The sequence below is a fragment of the Benincasa hispida genome, chromosome 4 (genome assembly GCF_009727055.1).
Source record: "Benincasa hispida cultivar B227 chromosome 4, ASM972705v1, whole genome shotgun sequence".
NCBI lineage: Eukaryota > Viridiplantae > Streptophyta > Magnoliopsida > Cucurbitales > Cucurbitaceae > Benincasa > Benincasa hispida.
The window spans coordinates 6,230,056-6,250,395 of NC_052352.1; the positions used below are offsets into that span (position 1 = coordinate 6,230,056).

At 37.0% G+C, this 20,340-nt stretch overlaps 2 protein-coding genes across 3 annotated transcripts; one reads left to right on the forward strand and one right to left on the reverse strand.

Annotated features, from left to right (window-relative positions):
• Positions 1–5,105: 5,105 nt before the first annotated feature.
• Positions 5,106–14,111, forward strand: LOC120075794 (protein ESSENTIAL FOR POTEXVIRUS ACCUMULATION 1). 2 transcript variants are annotated; one of them, XM_039029468.1, is made up of 10 exons: positions 5,106–5,296; positions 6,427–6,515; positions 6,713–7,624; positions 7,725–7,854; positions 7,962–8,156; positions 8,577–9,371; positions 9,497–12,224; positions 12,482–12,663; positions 12,791–12,850; positions 13,446–14,111. In XM_039029468.1, the coding sequence occupies exons 1-10, from the start codon at positions 5,227–5,229 to the stop codon at positions 13,829–13,831; spliced, it is 5,547 nt and encodes a 1,848-aa protein (XP_038885396.1). In that variant the 5' UTR covers positions 5,106–5,226; the 3' UTR covers positions 13,832–14,111. The 2 variants fall into 2 exon arrangements, with proteins under 2 accessions (XP_038885396.1, XP_038885397.1); XM_039029469.1 differs by having other exon boundaries at positions 9,506–12,224.
• Positions 14,112–15,861: 1,750 nt separating this feature from the next.
• Positions 15,862–18,150, reverse strand: LOC120075891. Its single transcript, XM_039029630.1, has 3 exons — positions 17,699–18,150; positions 17,378–17,599; positions 15,862–16,083 (listed from the first exon to the last, which is right to left on the reverse strand). The coding sequence occupies exons 1-3, from the start codon at positions 17,936–17,938 to the stop codon at positions 16,036–16,038; spliced, it is 510 nt and encodes a 169-aa protein (XP_038885558.1). The 5' UTR covers positions 17,939–18,150; the 3' UTR covers positions 15,862–16,035.
• Positions 18,151–20,340: the final 2,190 nt, after the last annotated feature.

Below are 20,340 nucleotides of genomic sequence, written 5' to 3' on the forward strand. Positions count from 1 at the left end.
GATCATCGAATTGAAATAGTCAGTTTTAACAGTGAACGGTTGTTATAAAGAAAAAATGACTATTTTATGGTTCGGTCTTATGCAAACGTCTTTTGCATAGGATGTCCCCCTTGTAGGTCTCCACATGAACGATTTCAAGATCATATCATTTATATCAATATACAAAGTGGATCGCATCTATAGTGTCCCCAGGATGAGGTACCCAATCTCATCAATATGTTTATAGACCTTTTAGGCTATATACTATAACTTGATCCTCTTTTATGTGTCTACATAAAGTTAAAGTATTCATACTATAGTCATGAGTTCGTTTATTGTATTTTATGATAGAATGCAATTTCATTAATACTTTTATTGAAAAATAAAATGTATTTCATATATTACGAACTGCGAGTTTTAGGACATTCCCAACAATGACCCTTTACAAATTGCTCATAGGTACAGCTTGGCCAAAATTATCATTTTGCCCTTGTAATTACATTTAACTTCTTAAATATCACTGATCCCTCTAATGAACAATAAGTCATAGTCCAACTATGACCAAACCCCTATCGTGCCAAGAGAGGGTGTGGCGCTACATTATTAAAGTCCTAAAATCAGCCTTAAGTAGAGCAATTTATCTACTTACCCAGATGTTAGGGAATGAGTGAATTCCATCTTATGTAGCTATATTCCCAACTTCCCATAATGGTAGGCTTATTGAGTCGGCGATTTGGCTACTCTCACCCATACAAATCAAATGACTGCCTTTATGACAAGAGTTCACAACTCACTCAGGATTCAAGTCATGTCACCTATGGTCGTCCCGGTGAAATGTAAGTTTTTATTATGAATAGTGTTATATAATGAGACTATTCATTTCATGGTCTGGTCTTATACAAACTCCTTTGTATAGAATATTCCCGCTCACATGTCTCTACATGAATGATCGGGATTAGATCATTTGTAGTACTTTATAACAATTGAACATCTAAAAAACGGTCCGCATTCGTAGTGTCACAAGGATAAAGTACCCAACCTTATCCATCTACTACAGACCATTTAGATCATCACTTAAATATGATTCACTTGTATGTCTCTACATACACGTTTAAGTCACAAAAGATAACATTGAATGTTAGTTTATTGGTTCGTGGATTAATGCTACTAAATGTCGAATAAAATATTTCATATTTTATTAAATAAATAAAATTGTTTGTACATTACAATTACAAACTACGGAACCCATGAGATTTAGGGCATCAACCCTAACAATATGGCCATTTATGCGACCAACACCCCATTCTTTAGGGTTTCATCCACTTGTAGTGTCTTCTGTTGTCCAATAATTAGTCCAAATCTCTCCTCTAAATACTCTATGCACCCATCATGCTTACCCTATGCACTCATCATGCTTTCACTGCATAGTCTCCTTTGTTATTAACATAGCTCCCAAGACTCATGGCATAATCTCATAAAATAGCTTCCAACATCCCCTAAACATCCAAAGTTTGTCCAAAATCTCCCATTGGGTGCACCTACTATGCGTCTAACATACCCGATGTGACTTACTATACTATGACCTACTTTTTCTACTACACCATGCGTTGAACTCAACCAACTGAATTAACTTTAACTCATCTTAACCATGAATAAAATTAACTTCGTGTTTGATTTAACATAATTAAGTTCCATACAACTTAAAAGGTTTTTATAAAACATTTGTCCAACCCATTCAACAACTACCATGATTAACATTTTAACTCGTGGTAAACCTTTTTTTTCTTGCAGCAACCCAAACTTTTCAGCTACCTGCGAAGGAATACAGAAAAGAAAAGAATGAGCTAGGAGCCCAGTGAGTGGTAAACAACTTACAAGGTATTTTTCAATCCTAAGAGACAAATAGCTCGGATCACATCTTCACGTGGCGATGTTACTACTCAAACTTCAATCTTAAGTGAGTCTGTACCCTGTTATACCTATACACACGATAGATATTAAACGTATTCCTCTTATTACTATATGCACATAGATTCCCCTCTTACGGGCTAAAAAATTGGACTCGTCGGTCATCTGACTATCCCATATGAGGTTCCCCTTGCAGGCTCAGGAACTAGGTCCAATGACCCCCCGACCATCCCGTGAGATTTTGCCACGAGCTTAGGAACTAGGTTCTTTGACCTTCTAACCATCTCGTGCCACATGTTCTCATCATCATAACAAGTTACACATACATCTATAACTATAAAACTCACAAGAAACCTTTAGAGAATACCACTCATGGTTTAATCCTAGGGATCTCCCTTTTTCCTCCGAGTCCCTAATTTCCCATAGTTTCTTTGTGGATCTCGAGACAATTCCAAATGATATGAAACTATGTCTTAAAACTCTTATGGATAGCAATTGGGCGCAGGGTAGGTTCTCCTTAGGTAGTTGGGCGCATGACAACACCTCTGGACACATGGATTCCCTCTGATCAACGCACAGACTTAAGTTAGGTGCATGGTCAGCAAGTTCGACGCATGGGCACTCCTATTTAATGCATAGACCCTTCCCCAAAACCCTAATTCTCTTCAAATCTCTCCTTGTGAGTATTCTTTAAAGGAAATTTGTGTTGTGAGCTAGAATAAAGCTCCTCCGGGGTATTCATAGGTTTTCAAGAGTGTCTTAGTCACTTATCCCATGCTTTCAACGCATGAAACCTACAGTGCATGGGAAACTTATAGCAATGCCCAACGCAACCACCTTGACATATTCTACTTGCATACAAAGCTTTGATGTCCTCACCATGCATAAGCCAATGCATAGTTGACCTTGAGGTATCATTCTAAACCCTTTTCATGTCTTATTATGCACCACCTCATCCTTGGCTTGGCCAAGACTTCATTTGGTTGAGCCACATACCACACATTGTCATCATTCCAACCTTGCTCCCAAAGTTTTCAAGTTAACGCATGGTTACATATGTTGGGGGCATGGTCGCTTCACCTACCACCTTATATGGGTCCAACATCTCTTCCTATGCACCCACATGGCGTTTCAACGCATGGTTCCCTAACTATGTTATTATCAACTTGTCTCCCATCTCATAACATAGCTCATTCTTTGGCTCATAGCTAAGGTGTGCACCCATCCTACATTTTTCCTCCTATGTATGCATCCAACTAGGGTTATGGTGCTTCCTTGGTATACCTCTTTCCCAAGGGGTTGTCTTGTGCTTCCATCTTACTCTACATAGATCCAAAATAGAACCCACAAAGTCCCCTATGAGTCCAACCTTCCTTTACTTCCTTCTTCCCTGGTTTCTACTTCTTCTTAAAACATAGCTTTCTCCTTCAAACTCAAAGGCATAACCATTTGTCCTATCTATCTTGCTTCACCTCCAAAACAAGTGTCCACATGGCCATCTATGCAACCAACACTTTATTCTTTAGGGTTTCCTCCACTTGTACTGTCCCATGTTGTCCAATACTTAGCCAAATCTCTCCTTTGAATACCCTATGTGCCCATCATGCTTTCATTGCATAGTCTCCTCTGTTCGTAGCATAGCTTCCAAGACTCGTGGTATAATCTCATAGCATAGCTTCCAACATGCCCTAAACATCCAAAGTTTGTCCCAAATCTCCCTTTGGATGCAACTACTTTGCATTCAACATACCTTGCTATGGCCTACTTCATCTACTACACCGTGTGTTGAATTCAACCAATATTCTCCATCCTCTCTTATGCTATGAATCCAACTCTTATTCTCATAGCATAGTTTGGACACTTAACCAAATTTTGACTCTAAACTACTATGCCTTAAACACTTTGGAACTTTTCTTCTTTCCAATGCATAGTTTTAAGTATTAGTTAAACTTTTCCTTTCTAAGGCTTGAATTCTGAGCTCTTCTCTCCACCCAATGAATCATGTGAAGGATCGGGTGTTACAAAGGATGGGCTCAGAGAGTGGACAAGCATAGTCCATATTACGAGTTTTTCTTTTATTTCTCAATATTGTAACATGGTTGCTCATTCTTCAGCTAGATCGTCTTCTAATGTTGATGGTGGCCAACGGGTATTTAATGTACCTATGTGGTTGAGGTTGACCATTGAGTTTAATGCTCAGTTTTGTAACCCGCCAAGGGGTGATCCTTTTTAATGAATTTTGCATTCTTATACAAAAAATGAAAAATCTTTGTTCACATCATAAAAACTCCTTTTCTCAATTGGTGCAACTCCCATGCATGAATCTTTATTGAATTCACAAACTCACACTCATTCATTTCGATGTATGCATATCATACTCATACATCTGATGAAACAATTTATTTTAAGTAAATGATATTTTTAAGATAGAAGTTCATAAACATTAAAGTTTATAAAGTTGAAAAATTAAATCAATCATTGACTTTTATATGTTGTGGATGGACCAAATGATCACATTAGGGCAAGTGAAAGAATCATCTCTAAAATAATAAACTTTTGTAATTAATACCAATAAGCCTAAGTAGCGTGAACACTCCATTCCATTAACAAAATTGACTACTTTGCCTACATTCTATATATATTTTTCCTATTGGCATGAACTCCACGTGCCAATCCATTTTAACTCATAAACTCACTATCTTCCACGTCGTCGCGTATATGTTACGCTATTCCACACGTTACGATAAATACATTGAATAAAGGATGCTTTTAGGACAAAGTCCATAAAAAAATTTAATAATTGTAAATTAAAATTTTAAACCACTCGAATATTTAACCGTCTTGAGTTGACCTAATGACATTATGGTGAGTGAAATCATGCATGTTGAAATTAATAAAATTTAGGTAAATAATTAAAAGAAAAGATCACACAATTAATCACTTTGCTCATATACCATATATCGTGGCTTTTACGTGCGCCCGTTATGTTTGGACTCACAAACTCTCACGACGTGTCGATACATAACGCGTGTAGGTCACGCTCCACAACCGAGTGAGAGCAAAAAAGGATTTAAAGAGGAGAGGGAGGGACATGATCATAAGAAGAGGAACTAAGGTGTCGTGGGACGACGTGTCGTTTTTACTTAAACCTAACGCCGTTTTGAAAATTCTCTGTTTATCTATTGTTTCTCGTTTTATATATTCTCACCGTAACCCCATTTCTCGACTCTCACATCATCCTAAGCGCAATCATCAACCGAAGCACAAGAAAAAGGGTTTTCTTTGTTCTATCTATCCCGCTCTCTCTCTCTCTCTCTGCAACTCTCTACGAGATCATCCATGGCCGGCCGTTTCGACTTTGGTTCTCGTCCCAATCTCTCTGTCTCCAGTCCTCTCCATGCTGCCAATGGTATTTTTCTTTATCTGTTTCTACTCACTTTAAGCTCCGACACTCTTTTTTCCCCCTTTCTCGTTACCCGTTTTGATCGCTGTTCTTGGGGTTTTGTACTGTTTAGCTTAACCTAGCTGAGGGGTCTTTCTCTGGCTGGATGTTTTCGGTTTAATCGTGGTTTGTGGGTGTCGCCTCGTTTGACTGCGCTGATGTTTATCTCTCTTAGAGTTAGGGTTTTTGGGTACTTCGATAATGGGTCTCGAATTTTTGGGTTGCATTCTTAATTTGGCTCGTGGATTTTCTTATTGTTTTGCTGGCGAATGAAAGAACAAGTTTGAATGCCACTGGCCCTTGTTAATTTCGAGGTTTGGCTAATGTGGCTCTTGGCCATTTCATCTCTCTCTCTCTCTCTATATATATATATATATATATATATGTTTTTCTTTTGAGGTTAATGAAATGTTGGTCTCCGAGTGCTTGAGTTAATTTTATTTCTTCATTGAAGTTGGAAGGTACTGCCTTTCTAAAGCTATTTGACAATACACGATGAGCACATAATTTGAGTTAATAATGATCAATTGGTTATCAGTTGAGAACCTGCGTTCCTTTTGTTTTCTGAAGGACCTGTTCTTTTTTGTCCCTCCTTGCTATCCTTATCAGTTGGAATTGGAACGGTAAAACGCTCGACTAAAAGCTCGTCTCTTGCACTTTGATGTGTTTCTTTGTTTTTCTACCTTCTTTGATGTGGTAAACTTAGTTTTAAAATGTATTTATTTGGATGATGTTGCGCATGATTCTATTTGAATGATTTGGAGTCCATCACTTACCCAAACTCGAACTGTTGATACATCTGCCTGCTGTCACTGAACACCTCTTTATGACAGATTATGCTACTGTTAGGCCATTAGCTGACCCTTTTTACTGATTAAAATTTGTTTCTAGAATTCGTGAAAATGATTTTGATGGAACGTATTTGTATCTGTAGCTATTTCTATTGCATGGAAGCTATATCACATGGCCCCTGGACCAATTTAAAGTTAAAAATCTTTTATAATTTTTTTTCCTTAAATTAAATGTCACGACTATTTCTGTTTAGCAACTACGGACGTAAAGTTGCAGGGTTACTTATCTTTAATATTTTTTTGCAGATGTTCAGGGATCTGAAAATCCAATTCCTCTTTCACCACAGTGGCTTCTGCCTAAGCCAGGGGAGAGTAAGCATGGAATTGGAACTGGGGTGTGTTATCTGAACTTAGACCCTACAATTTATCTATACCACCATATGTTTGTGATACTTAACTAAAGAGGGACATTTGAGCTTTCAGTTTTATAGTGAATCCACTTTTAGTCAGTCATAATATGTTAACTGTAAATTCATTCCCTTTAATTCTTGATGTTATTCTGGTCCTTCTTAAATTGTTATATTATATGCAGGAGAACCATTTCAGTCATCAACCTGCTTATGGGAATCGCATGGACACGATGAAGGGATCTGAGAATTATGAGGATATAAATGACATACAGAAGAAAAAAGAAGTTTTTAGGCCATCCCTGACCGATTCTGAAATTGGTAGGCGTGACCGTTGGCATGATGAAGAAAGAGAAAATAATTCTTCAATGCGTAAAGATCGTTGGAGGGATGGTGAGAAAGAGATGGGTGATAGTCGCAAGATGGATCGTTGGAATGAAGACTCATCCACAAGAGTCTTTAGAGAATCTCGTCGAGGCCCATCCGAACGATGGTCTGATTCAAACAATCGGGATAATGTCCATTATGATCAACGCCGTGAGAGCAAATGGAATACACGTTGGGGCCCTGATGATAAGGAAACTGAAGGCTTTCGTGAGAAGCGGCTGGACTCTGGAAGAGATGGTGATTTGCATCTTGACAAAAATTTATCTCATGTGTCCAATTATGGGAAAAATGACAGAGATGGAGATCATTATCGCCCATGGAGGTCTAATTCCTCGCAGGTTCGAGGTAAGGGAGATCCTCCTCACCATCAATCCCAAACTCCAATTAAACAAGTCCCTGCATTTTCCCATCGTGGACGTGGAGACAACACACCTCCTACCTTCTCTTTAGGTCGTGGAATCATCAGTTCTGGTGTAAATCCTACCAATAGTATTTATTCATCTTCTAATTATCTTGGAGCTTCTTCTGAGAAATCTGGAAGAGAGCCTTACCACTACAAATATAGCAGAACAAAGTTGCTTGATGTTTTCCGGACTACCAATCTGACATCACAGCAAACTCCAAAAGATGGATTTGTGCCCGTGCCTACTCTTACGCTGGATGAACCTTTGGAGCCTCTTGCTCTTTGTGCACCAACTACGGAAGAAATGGTAAAATACTGTTATCTACTGTCATGTTAAGTATGCATTCTAGTTGTTTAAATGATGATTTTTTATTTTTATTTTTATAAGAAACAATTTCTTTTTTTAGACTTTCTTGAAGGGGATTGATAAAGGGGAAATTGTCAGTAGTGGTGCACCTCAAGTGTCAAAGGATGGTCGAAACTCATCAGAATTTATGCAAACAAGACGAACAAAACTGAGCGTTTCACCTTCCTTAGGTTTGAAATGCTTCCCTTTAATTGTTTGATTATGGTGCTTGTTTTTGTGTTCGAATTAAAAAAGTTAGTGGGGAATTCACTACCTTGGACCCCGTTTGTGTAAGCAGGCAGTAGAGAGGATTTACCTCATGGCTTTGTTGATGATTACAACGATGATAAGGATGACGGCACCACTAAACCTGGTCACACAAACTATTCAGAGGTCTCTACTGAGAGGCAGGTGCCTTATCACAGGCCCCAGTCAAAAATTGAAGCCATTCAGGAACACATGACGCATACTAGTAGCACCTTCAAATCTGAAGGCAAGTTACACCTTAACTGGAGAATATATAAAGTTCAGAAAATTTACTCTTGCTACCCATTGTTTGATTGATGGAGGCAGAAATGTTTTTAGTGTTTCTTTAATTTCTCTCAGTTGAAGTTCTATTTTATCATATTGTTTAAGATCCATCCATTGTAGGAAAGATCTATGTCGGAAGAGATTTTCCTAAGCTTTTTTGGGGCTACTTTTTCAGGGGGGGAAGAGTGAATTCAAGTCACATTTCTTTCTTTAACATTTTAATGCTCCATCTTGCCTAGTTTTTTCAATTTAGTTGGTTTTTCGGGATATATCTGTTTCAGTCATGGAATGTTATCCTTGTTTTTCAACATTCATTTTTTTTGCATGGACCTTTCTCTCTTTTATCTCTGAGGTTGTTTGAACTATGGCTGTATGTATGCAGCTTTCAGAGAAGATAACAATGCTATGAGAAAAACAGATGAGGTGCCTGTCAATAGGGAATCAAGTGTCAAGGGGGGTACCAATGTTCATCCTGGCAGCACGTGGGATGCCTCATCACTTGAGCAACCCCTGAATACATCCTTGCCTGATCGGAGAGAAAATCCTAATAATATTAGCTCAGGAACTCCTGACAAGGGTTGGCTACAGTCTTCAAAGAATCTTAATGATGGGTGGGGAAGTAACACAGCTACTCCATCTTATCCGAAGGATAATCCCAAATGGCAGACCGGTGAAGAGTCTATCATCAGAAGACAGCTTTCAGGGATTTTGGACAAGGAACAACTAGCAAGGAAAACTGTTCAATCTGCTCCAGAGGATTTGCAACTTCATTACATCGATCCTTCTGGTGCAATTCAGGGCCCTTTTAGTGGGGCTGACATTATTCAGTGGTTTGAGGGTGGGTATTTTGGTTTAGATTTGCCTGTCCGTCCCGTAAATGCACCAAATGACTTGCCATTTGCAGCACTTGGTGATGTTATGCCTCATTTACGATCTAAAGCCAAGCCACCACCAGGATTTAGTGGACCAAAGCAGAATGAATTTGCAGATTCATTAGGTAACGCTAGTTATGGTAGCTTAGGAAAGCTTCATACTGGCTTGAATGAGATAGATACTATGAGGAATGAGACAAGGCATAAACATGGCTCAACGGTGGAAGCTGAAAACAGATTTTTGGAGTCACTTATGTCTGGTAATATAGGTTCTTCACCTCTCGAGAAAAATGCCTTTTCTGAAGGTTTGTTTTTGTTTGCGACTAAGAAAATTGTTATATCCTCTTCCTTTAGTTTTCTTTTGCATTGTTAGAATTTTTGTTATAATATTGTAGTGGAATCTAAATTGATACTGATGCTTACTGTGTAGGTGTGCCAGGATATTTTGGAAATAATTCTAGTAGTCTGTCTTCGTTGGGAATAGACAATGGAAACAACCTTTTCTTGTTGGCCAAAAGAATGGAACTAGAACGACAAAGGTCTTTGTCTAACCCTTATGCATTTTGGCCTGGAATAGATGCTACATCCAAGGTTTCTAAGCCGGATATTGGCTTAGATGATCCAATTCAGCAAGCCAAACTCTTGTCTTCAATCATAGACCATTCTCGTCAAACTTCTCATTCTCAAGGTGCTGACATGTCAGCCATTCTACAAGGCTTATCTGACAAAGCACCTCCTGGCATTAATGACGTTGCTGGCTGGTCAAAATTTGCTCAGTGTGCTCCTGATCCTCTCCAAAGTAAACTTGACTTGCACCATGATCTTAACTTGTCTTCGCAGGCACCATTTGGTTTCCAACAACAGAGATTGCAACCACAGCCTTCCTTGACAAATTTACTTGCTCAAGCTACTGATAATCCTACCTTAACTCCAGATAAGTTTCTTCCTTCCAGCTTATCTCAAGACCCACAACTAATAAGTAAATTGCAACAACAACACCTGTTGCAGTTGCATTCTCAAGTGCCTTTCTCCGCACAACAAATGTCATTGTTGGACAAACTTTTATTACTTAAGCAGCAGCAAAAACAAGAGGAGCAACAACAGTTATTACAGCAACAGCAGTTGCTCTCGCAGGTTCTATCAGAGCATCAGTCACGACAGCATTTTATTGATCCATCTTTTGGACAGTTACAAGGTGCTCCTATGCCTATTGGAAATGCATCTACTGATCCAGCTCAAGTCCAGCAATCACGAGAGAAGTTTCAAATTGGTTCACAGAAGCCCCTAAATGTCGTAACTGATCGTGCAGCTCCCTTCGGAAATATGGCTTTGCAAGTTACCCAGGGAGCCAGTTACAATGTTAATTTAGAAGACCCGCCGCTTGCTCTTCCACATCAAATGTTTGGAAATGTTGTTCAGCAGAAGAGTTGGACTCCTGCACTCTCAGAGCAGCTTAATGATACTTGTCCAAATGATATGTTACCTGGATCTAAAGTTGCCGAGGGCTCACTTTTTCCTGGGTTGACTGCCCAATCAAACGAGGATGTGAATCTTGTGCCAAAGTCATCTGACAGCCACACTAGTAAAGCTTTGGAGCAGATAGCAGAGGATGTACCAAGGCTGGATGCAACTGTCACATCTCTTGCATCTGATGCTTTGGTAGAACCTCTTCCTCTCAAGACTGCTGAAATCTCTGTTGCCATACAACCAGCAGAAGTTCACGATTTTGAAATTTCCATTCCCGATAGTGTACCTGCTTTGAAGGTTCAAGAAGCTAGTATGCCCGTGGAAAAACTTGAAAGGGATGTATGCAAAGATGAGACCTCCTTGGAGACAGAACTGAAAAATGTTGAAGTACAAGAACCTAGAAAATCTTCTGATAAGAAGACGAAGAAGCAAAAATCTTCGAAGTTGCTTTCCTCAGACCAGGCAAAGGATTCTAAGAGTTCTGCTATTCAGCAGTTAAAACAATCAAAAAGTGGGAAATCAGAAAATGATTTGAAATTGAAGGCAGATAATATTGTAGGAAAATCAAGTGATACTTCTTCCTCTCCTCGGAAGATCAGAGATGGGGATGGCAAAACTTCTGTTGTGGATAGTCAGCCAGTTCAAAGCTCTGCCTCTGCTATAAATACCTGGAATGATGGTGAAACTATTCAAATGAAGGATGATGCCAGACTAGTTGGGTCTGACTCTGTGCTTAACTCACAAACGCAATCTGGCCAAAGAGCTTGGAAAGTTGCTTCGAGTTTCAAGCCAAAGTCGTTATTGGAAATTCAGGAGGAAGAGCAGAAAAGGGCACATACAGAAACTGCTGTATCAGACATTTCCACTTCTATCAACTCTATGAGTTTATCGACTCCTTGGGCTGGGATCGTGAGCAGTTCAGACCCTAAAACTTCCAGAGAAATTCATAAAGATTCTGGGATTTCAGAATCAAGTGAGAAACATGAAAATTTATTGACTTCAAGGAGTAGAAAGAGCCAATTGCATGATCTGCTGGCGGAAGATGATATGGAAAAGTCAACTGCAGGCGATGTTCGTGTTTCTGACTCTGTACAGATTGCTTCTTCTCCTCGTGTCATGGCCACACAAGCAGAACCATTGGATGACAATTTTATTGAGGCAAAAGACACCAAAAAGAGCCGCAAGAAGTCCGCTAAGGCTAAGGGCGTTGGTACCAAGGCCACCCCTGCAGTCCCTTCTGCTGATGTGGTTGCTTCAAGTCCTATTGAGAAAGGGAAAATCTCCCGCCAGACCCAGCAGGAGAAGGAAGCAATGCCTGCCATTCCTTCTGGACCTTCTTTTGGTGATTTTGTTCTGTGGAAGGGAGAAACTGCTAACGTGGCCCCTCCTCCAGCATGGTCCAGTGACTCTGGGAAGGTCCCAAAACCCACATCTTTGAGGGATATTCAGAAGGAGCAGGGAAGAAAAATCTCTGCTGCTCAGCATTCTCATCAAAACCCTACTCCCCAGAAGGCTCAGCCTACTCAGGCTGGTCGTAGCAGCAGCACCAGTACTCCTTCCTGGGCTCTCTCGGCATCTTCTCCATCAAAGGCTGCATCATCCCCCCTTCAGAATATTCCTACTCAGTCAAAACATGGAGGCGATGATGACTTATTTTGGGGCCCCATTGAGGCAAAGCAAGAAAATCAGCAGTATGGTTTTCCTTGTTTGCCAACTTTACTTTTTATCAGTTTCCATGCTACTAATGAGTCAATGACATTATTGCTACCTATTTTAGTATCATAGTCCATGCAGTTTTGAACTTTTCTGTCTACCCACCTCTTTTGGGGGTCAGGGTTATAATTTCTGTGTATACTTGGTAACACTGTAGATTTTGTCTACTGTAGCCGCCATTCTGCAGTATAATCTTGGTAACCAAGGGGAACAAATCCATGTTTTTTACTTTCAGGGTTGATGTCCGCCTTGGGAGCCACGGCAGCTGGGGAAATAGGAGCGCCTCTGCAAAAGCAGTAGCATCGACTGGGTTGTTAAGCCGGCAAAAATCATCTGGTGGCAAAGCTGACTATCTTTCATCCTCACCTGCACAGTCGTCTCAGAAAGGCAAACAAGATCCAGTTACCAAGCACTCAGGTTAGTTTTTATGGTCCTTTTTTACCTCAAGGAAATGAGGAAGGGTTCGGGTTTCTTCCCCATTACTTTTTCTTGTCAAAAGCTTATTTGGGCACATATACTGATTAAGTTTTTCCTCACCTTGTAGAAGCTATGGGCTTCCGTGATTGGTGTGAGAGTGAATGTGTACGGCTCATTGGGACAAAAGGTATCTTTTTCTTGCCTGGTTGAAGAGAAACATTTTGCTTGTGAATGCAAGTCCAATGAGGCATGGATGTGAATGCATTATCGTTTGTTTCTATCTTTAAAAAAAATGGTCCTATGATGCGTGGATGCTTATGGTCTGGACAATGTTGTCGATATTTGAGAAAACTAGGAACTTATTTTTGACAATAAAACATTGGTTACATATAGTTTTTCGTCTCATTCTTTTATTACGTGATGCCTAATCATTGGGAAACAAATTTACGGTTTTATTCTTAAATCTTTGTAGTGAAGATTTGCATCACTAGAAACATCCAACTTGCTTTTTCAGTTTTTCAAACTTTCTGTTGGACCCTCATTCTTATTATTTTATATATTAAATGCATGTATCATGTTTAAAATTGCAACCTTTTGTGCATATGAATACTTGAGCGTGTAAAGATCAGGAATTATTTTAAAATATATAGTTTAATATGTCTTGATTTATGAAAAATAGAAAATCTAGCTTGGCTATTGTTAAATTATATGTGTATATAATTTTTGTGGTTATCAAGAACTGTTTTATCTTTTATTAATGGAGTATGAACACTTTGTTCCAGACACAAGTTTTCTGGAATTCTGCTTGAAGCAATCAAGATCCGAGGCAGAGCTTTTTTTGATAGAGAACCTTGGATCATATGATCCTGACCATGACTTCATCGATCAATTCCTCAATTACAAGGAGTTGCTCCCAGCAGATGTTCTTGAAATTGCATTTCAAAGTCGCAACGATAGGAAGGTATCTGCTATAGCTTCCCGAGAAGTAAATTCTGGCAATGCTGGTGGGGATGTGGACCCTGATGTCCCTCTTGGCCGTGATGGGTCCGCAAAGAGTGGAGGAAAGAAGAAAGGAAAGAAAGGGAAGAAGGTTAGTCCATCAGTTTTGGGTTTCAATGTAGTTAGTAACCGAATCATGATGGGTGAGATTCAGACGGTTGAAGATTAGGAGAGAGAGAGAGAGAGAGAGAGAGAGAGCAGCTTTGGAGGCAAATGTAAATACATGACATCCAACTTTCTGTAAATGGATTTTTTTGTACCTCAACACCCCCCCCCCCGGAAAAAACATCACAGAGATGCAGCAGCAGTGACTATTTTTGTCCGTCTGCTCGACGATTTTGACAATTAACTGTCCTGTCTTCCTAGGTTTGTTGTTATTGTGTCTGTTACAAACATTTTTGAGTTGGATTTAACCTAACCGAGGTAATTTATTCTTGTGTTTCACTTCCTTTTGTTGGTCTTCTGTCTGGAGATGGGAATTCATTGGCATTTCACAGTAAATTTCTACTCGTGCATTATTGGCCACAAGACGTATCGACGACTGCGAAGATGAGTGCATCAGTACCCACCCGGTATGTTCACAATGTTTCAGCATGCAAATTCAATTCTTTGACTTCTTAGTGATGCTGCTCCTTTTTCTGTCTCTGTAATATCTCCTGTAGAACAAAACCAATCCCTGATGGCTGATGACAGGACTTTTAAGTTCTTACTTACTGGCCTGCCTCTCATCTCTTTTGACTGGCATTGTCAAATGCCCTTTTGTAGTCTGTTAATTGGGTCAACAGAGTAAGAAACGGTGCCCCTTTTTTATAGCCCGGCCCAGTCTATTGATTGTTGCGAGGGGCTTAAATGCCCGCTGGCTGTTAGCAAAAAGGCCATACTTGATGGTGTTTGTTGAACTGGATGCCTAATGCCAATGCTGCCTGTTATTAAATAAAAAGGTCACTTGTTAGGTTGTGTAAAGAGCCTTTGCTTAGTAGGGATGGGGTATCCGGAGCCTGTTGGTTTGAGCTTTGAGTTGGGTGTTTCGATACAACCAAGACATTCTAGGCTTCATCAATTTTTACATGTTAAATGATTTTAGTTGGATACATAACTCAATTCAACCATGTGTTGATTTGATAAGGTTAGTTGCGTTTGTTTGATTTTTCTATTTCATTAAACAAAAAAAAAAAAAAAAAAAAGAGAAAAAAAAACTCTTTAACTGGCAAACCTGAAAGTTCTTTTTTTCTATACTTATAAAATTATAAATTCGAATGTTACCTAAGAAACTTGGTCAAGCGTGAAAATGAACTTAAAAGGTGCTAGTTTAAGTTGGGCACATTCATCAAATAATTTGCTCACTTCTACCACTCCCAACTGTTACAATTCCTTTCTACTTCACTAACATTATTCTATTTAGTAGGTCAAACATAATTTTAAATTAGAACGATGTGACTACAAATTTGTGATGGCGGTATGAAGAGAATTACATTGTATTTGGCATATATTCTTCACTATTTAATCTTAACTTGTTGACTATCTTCATATTATTCGGTCATAAAGTAGGCAATACAAGATCTGAAAATCGAGTCGGACAAATAATGGTTCTCGAAATTCAAAAATATGAAAAAAGAAAAAAGAGAATTAAATGGTTGCATGTGGCCAAAAAAAGTAGGTGCAACTTTTATAACAATTAAATGTACATGAGAGAGAAGAAATAGGGAAAGAGAATTATCTTTTTGGTGCTCGAATTTGTAGGAATAAATTCTTTGGGCCCCTCAAGTTTTTAAAAATATACTTCTTGGTCCTTGAATTTTTAGGAATATCTAAAATGTGTACAAAATCTCACATTATTTTCTCTATTCTAGTAATTTTTCGGAAACTATTGATCTGGTATTCAAAGTTAGAATAAATAAAATAGATAGTAGGAGAAGAGAGAGGAGAGAGTTCCATTTTATTTTTCAAATCTCAAATGCCATATCAGTAATTAAGAAAATAAACGGTAGCAGAGAAAAGAGAAAAGCTCTGTAAGAGATTATTTAAATTTTTAAATTTATTCTTGAAAACTCAAAAACTAAATAGTAGATTTTAGAATCTCATGACAAAAAAACTTATTTCTGAAAACTCATGAATAGAAAAATATAATATTGAGCCTTTTTTTCTCCTTTAACAACAAAAGTAGATGTATGAGAGCATGAAATCTTCAACCTAAAAAAAAGAGTACAACAATGAATCTTACCGCGGTGCTCATTCGAAAAATATTGATATTAGATTGGTGTGGTAAATTTTGTACATTCATTGTTCTTAATGTAGTATAGAACATGTAGCTAAACAAGTTCAAAGATTCCTTCAAATAAACACAACCCCTTGGGCCTTAGCACAGCACCACAGCTACTCAGCCATTTGCTTTTGTTTTGAGTTCTTCAATTTGCTCTCTCTCTGCAGATCACAACTCACATTCAATTTGGTTTCTAATAAACCATTTTACGGCAGTTTTACTTTGATAAACACATATAACGCGACCTTGCAAAACAGAAGTCACTTGCCTTCCATAAATCTTAAAAATGGTCAATATTATTAATTTGTTATTGATTTTTTTAGAAAATAAATACTATATACTCCTTTATTCATTTTAGAAATATATTCCTGCAATACATTTTCTTACATACGAATTATTACTATTATTAAACTAATTTCTTAAAAAAAAAAACGTTTGAAAAACTAAATTCAAGATTTATTGACATCAACTATATTTCAATAATTGAAAATACTAAAATGGATTAAACAAACCACATAATTTCCACAAATAATAATAATAATAATAATAAAGGAATACATTTTTTTGGTCTACTATATTTCGAAATATGACATTTTTAGCTCTTAAGTTTTGAATTTGATTTTAATTTAGTCTCTAAATTTCAGAATGTTACAATTTTATCATTAAGAATAGAATATTATTTCAATTTAATCCCTACGCTTTAATTTAAGCTTAATTTTTTATTAAATACTCACTTTAGTCAGGTTAATGTCTATGAATTATTTTAAAATAAAAAAAAATTAATTTAATTTTAATAATAATAAAAAAATAATAAAACTTAATTAGTTATAATTATTTTAAATTAATTAATAGACATATATTCAAGAGGAAAAATCTTTAAACTTGAGGATTAAATTGAACAAAATTCAAAACTCAACAATAATATTGCAACATTTTGAAACCATTTACTTAATGACCGGATACTTAATGTTGGGGACCAAAAAAGTATTTTCTCCACAAAAAAATTATGCGAATTATGGATTAAAAAGGCAATACTTCTGGGAGAATTTTAAAAAATAGAAAAATAACAGAAGTTATTTGCACAAAATAATAAAATTTTAATATTAGATTGATAGAAGTCTATGACGATCTAATAGAAGTTTAACATTATTATTATTTTTTTTATTTCTATAAATAGTTTTATATTTTTTTTTTGAAAATTTTTCATAATTATCTTTTCTTTTTTCTTTTTCTTTTTAAATAAAATAAAATAGTGGGGGGTAGAAAACCGCGTAGATCTTGTTCTAAATAATATTCTAAACGTTTTGGAAAAAAAAAAAAAAAAAAACCTAGAGAAATTAGGCTCATAAAATCTTGAGAATTATTTTTAAAAAAACTTGAATTTTTTTCTTCTTTTCGATCGAATACAGAAACATTCGTGAGCAAGAAATTTCAATCACAGATACGACGGCTAACCTTCGATTTAATCGGAATTGGGTCAACATCAACATGAACAGATTGCAGAGACATTCTAGCGATCTCCAAAAGCGCAGCATCTCGAACGGCGGGAACATCGCCGATCAAATCCTCGTACGCCGCTTCAAAAGCCTCCGACCAGAATCGCGGCAACCGGCCGCCGCCGCCGTGAGTATACAGATTCCACATGTGCCGGACATCCCTCTCCCGCTCTTCAACTTCCTAATTTTCAACCAAAAAAAAAAGGAAAAAAAAACCCTAAAACACCAATACCAACAGTAAAAACAAGAACCCACCATGGAAATGGCTAAAAAGGTTCACCAGAATGTCAAGATCGTCGAAGATCGACTTGAGAGGACCGTCATAGAATCTAGCGAAGGTTCTGGCGGACCATTTAAGGGAAACAGAGCCGGTGAACATGGACCAAAAGGCGAGGAGGAGAATGGCGGCCAAGGCCCAGAACTTGTAGCGAGCTTTTCTTGAGAGGAAGAAGGAGAGACCAGTTTCTGATGGGGTGTCCTTCTTGAGGGCCGCCATTGTCGGTGAAAGCTCCGATTTCATTTTTGGGGGAGAAACTGGGGGTTGTTCTGAATGATAAAAAGAGGAGAATGATGAGAAATTAATGGAGGGTTTTGTTGTTGGTGGGGGAGGGGGATTTGTAATGTAAATGGAAGTGTTTTTATAGTGAATTTATGAGTGGTGGAGTGTGGGGAATGGGGCCAACGCCATGGATATTGAACAGAGCTTCTACAATTTGCCGACGCAGAGCCCAGAGGAATGGGGTGAGGGACCCACTTGGTTGGAACGTAATGACACTCTCTTGTTCAAGTTTTAGCCAAATAGGTTTCACAATGTTACAGATTTTGATTTTGAAATTTGAATTCTGTTTTAATCTATCTTTAAATTTCAAATTTTATACTTTTAATCATATTTTTTTATTAAAATACCATGCTTATATTTGATAAGGAGGAAAGTCTGTTCGATTTTATTGATTTTTGACCAATCAAAAATCAAATCTTGACGCTCAATTTTATAAAAAAGGGTTTCAAACCGATATCTAGTATAGAACAAAATCAATAGATTGGTTCGGAATTCAATTTATTATTGGTTTAATTATCGATTTTTTCTTCCCATTTTCCGTTTTTTTATGCTTTTATTGTGGTTTTTTCTTTTGTATTTTCTAACTAAAATTGGCCTTATTTCCTATTTTATGGATCAAAATGGATATTTTTTCTAAATAACAAACATTCGTGCAATTGCTGATAATTACAATACTTGAATGGACCTAAGAATAAAGTTCTTTTTACTAAAAATCCAAACCCCAGATCAATGGATGGATTTGATTTGGTTTGGTTTTTCAGTTTTTCGATTTTCGATTTTTTGTTTCAATCCTAATGTTTTGAAAGTGATTTTGAAATTGGTGTTTAATATCACTCCAAATGCACTTTTAATCTCTCGAAGTTGATTTAATATTTAATTTCACAATAATTTTTCTATCATCGGAATTGGTTTTTGAATGACTGAAAACATATTTTAGAATGATTTTGACCATTTTAGAATCACTTTATAAAAAGGTTCATCTTTAGTGTTAGTGTCTATCAATAATTTTAAATAATTATTAAGTGAAACTTTGGAATTAATTTTAATATTGATAAGAAATTAATGAAATTTAATTTGTAACGACCGACCTTTTGAGTAAGGTCGTTACTCATAATTACACATTTACATTCAAAACATTTTGACCATTAAGAAAAATAAATTTTCATTAAAATAATAAAGACAATTTTCCAAAATAAATAGCAAATAAGAAAAACCTTTGTCTGGAGACCCTAAAATAATGAAGAAAAAATAACTTAAACAAATAAAATTTTGATCAAGGTTATCGGTTTTTTATGATGAAAGGGAACCAAAAGACGTACTGTCTTGCCTGGATACGCATGTCTAGCGTCAAATATGAAAATAACATGAATGTGAACCCGTCGACTCATGAATGTCTAGTGGCCTGTAGACACACTGTCAAACATGAAAATAACATGAATGTAAACCTGTCGGTTCACGCATGTCTAGCGACTAGGCACACCATCAAACATGAAACATGAAAAAAATAACATGAACGTAAACATATCGACTCACGCATGTCTGTAGCCCGTAGAAAAAAATAACATGAACGTAAACATATCGACTCACGCATGTCTGTAGCCCGTAAGCACACCGTCAAGCATGAAAAATAACATGAACGTAAAACTGTCGGCTGACGCATGTCTAGCGGTCTGTAGGCACACCGTCAAACATGAACATAAAACTGTCAACTCACGCATATCTAGCGTGGGTAGGGAGAGTCTTGCATGGGGAGGGTTTGCGAGGGTGAGAGAGAAGGAGAATTTTAAGTTTTACAGATTTTATTCAGAAGCGGCTATGAACAAACCAAAGCTTCAAACAACGATCCAACCGTTCAAAATGAAACTCTATATGTCTCAAATAGACTGATCAAATTTGAGCACGATCCAACGGTTCAAAATCCAACAATCGACTTCAAATCGAATTGTTTTCTCCCCAATTTTTGGCATATTTTCACTCTCATTTAATTTCGAAAAAATCTCAATTCTTTTATTTTATTTTTTTAATTTTTTAAAAAATAAATAAAATATTTTATCACAATATCTCCAAAATCTTCAAAGATTCTATTAAACTTAGAAATCAATTAACTTTTCAAATTATCTTAATTTAGGCTTCAAAAACCAAAATTAAAGGTATAAGATCCATTTGATACAAATTAAATCCTTCCAAATATTTAAATCAATTCAAAACCACATGAAATTAATTATCTCTTTAATTTTTTTTTTAAGTTGGCCCTAAAATCCAAAATCAAAAGGAAGCAAAATTCAATATTTTCAAAATAATCAATTCGAATATCTAATCAATTAAATTCAATTTAACCAATAAAAGTATTTTCAATTATTTCA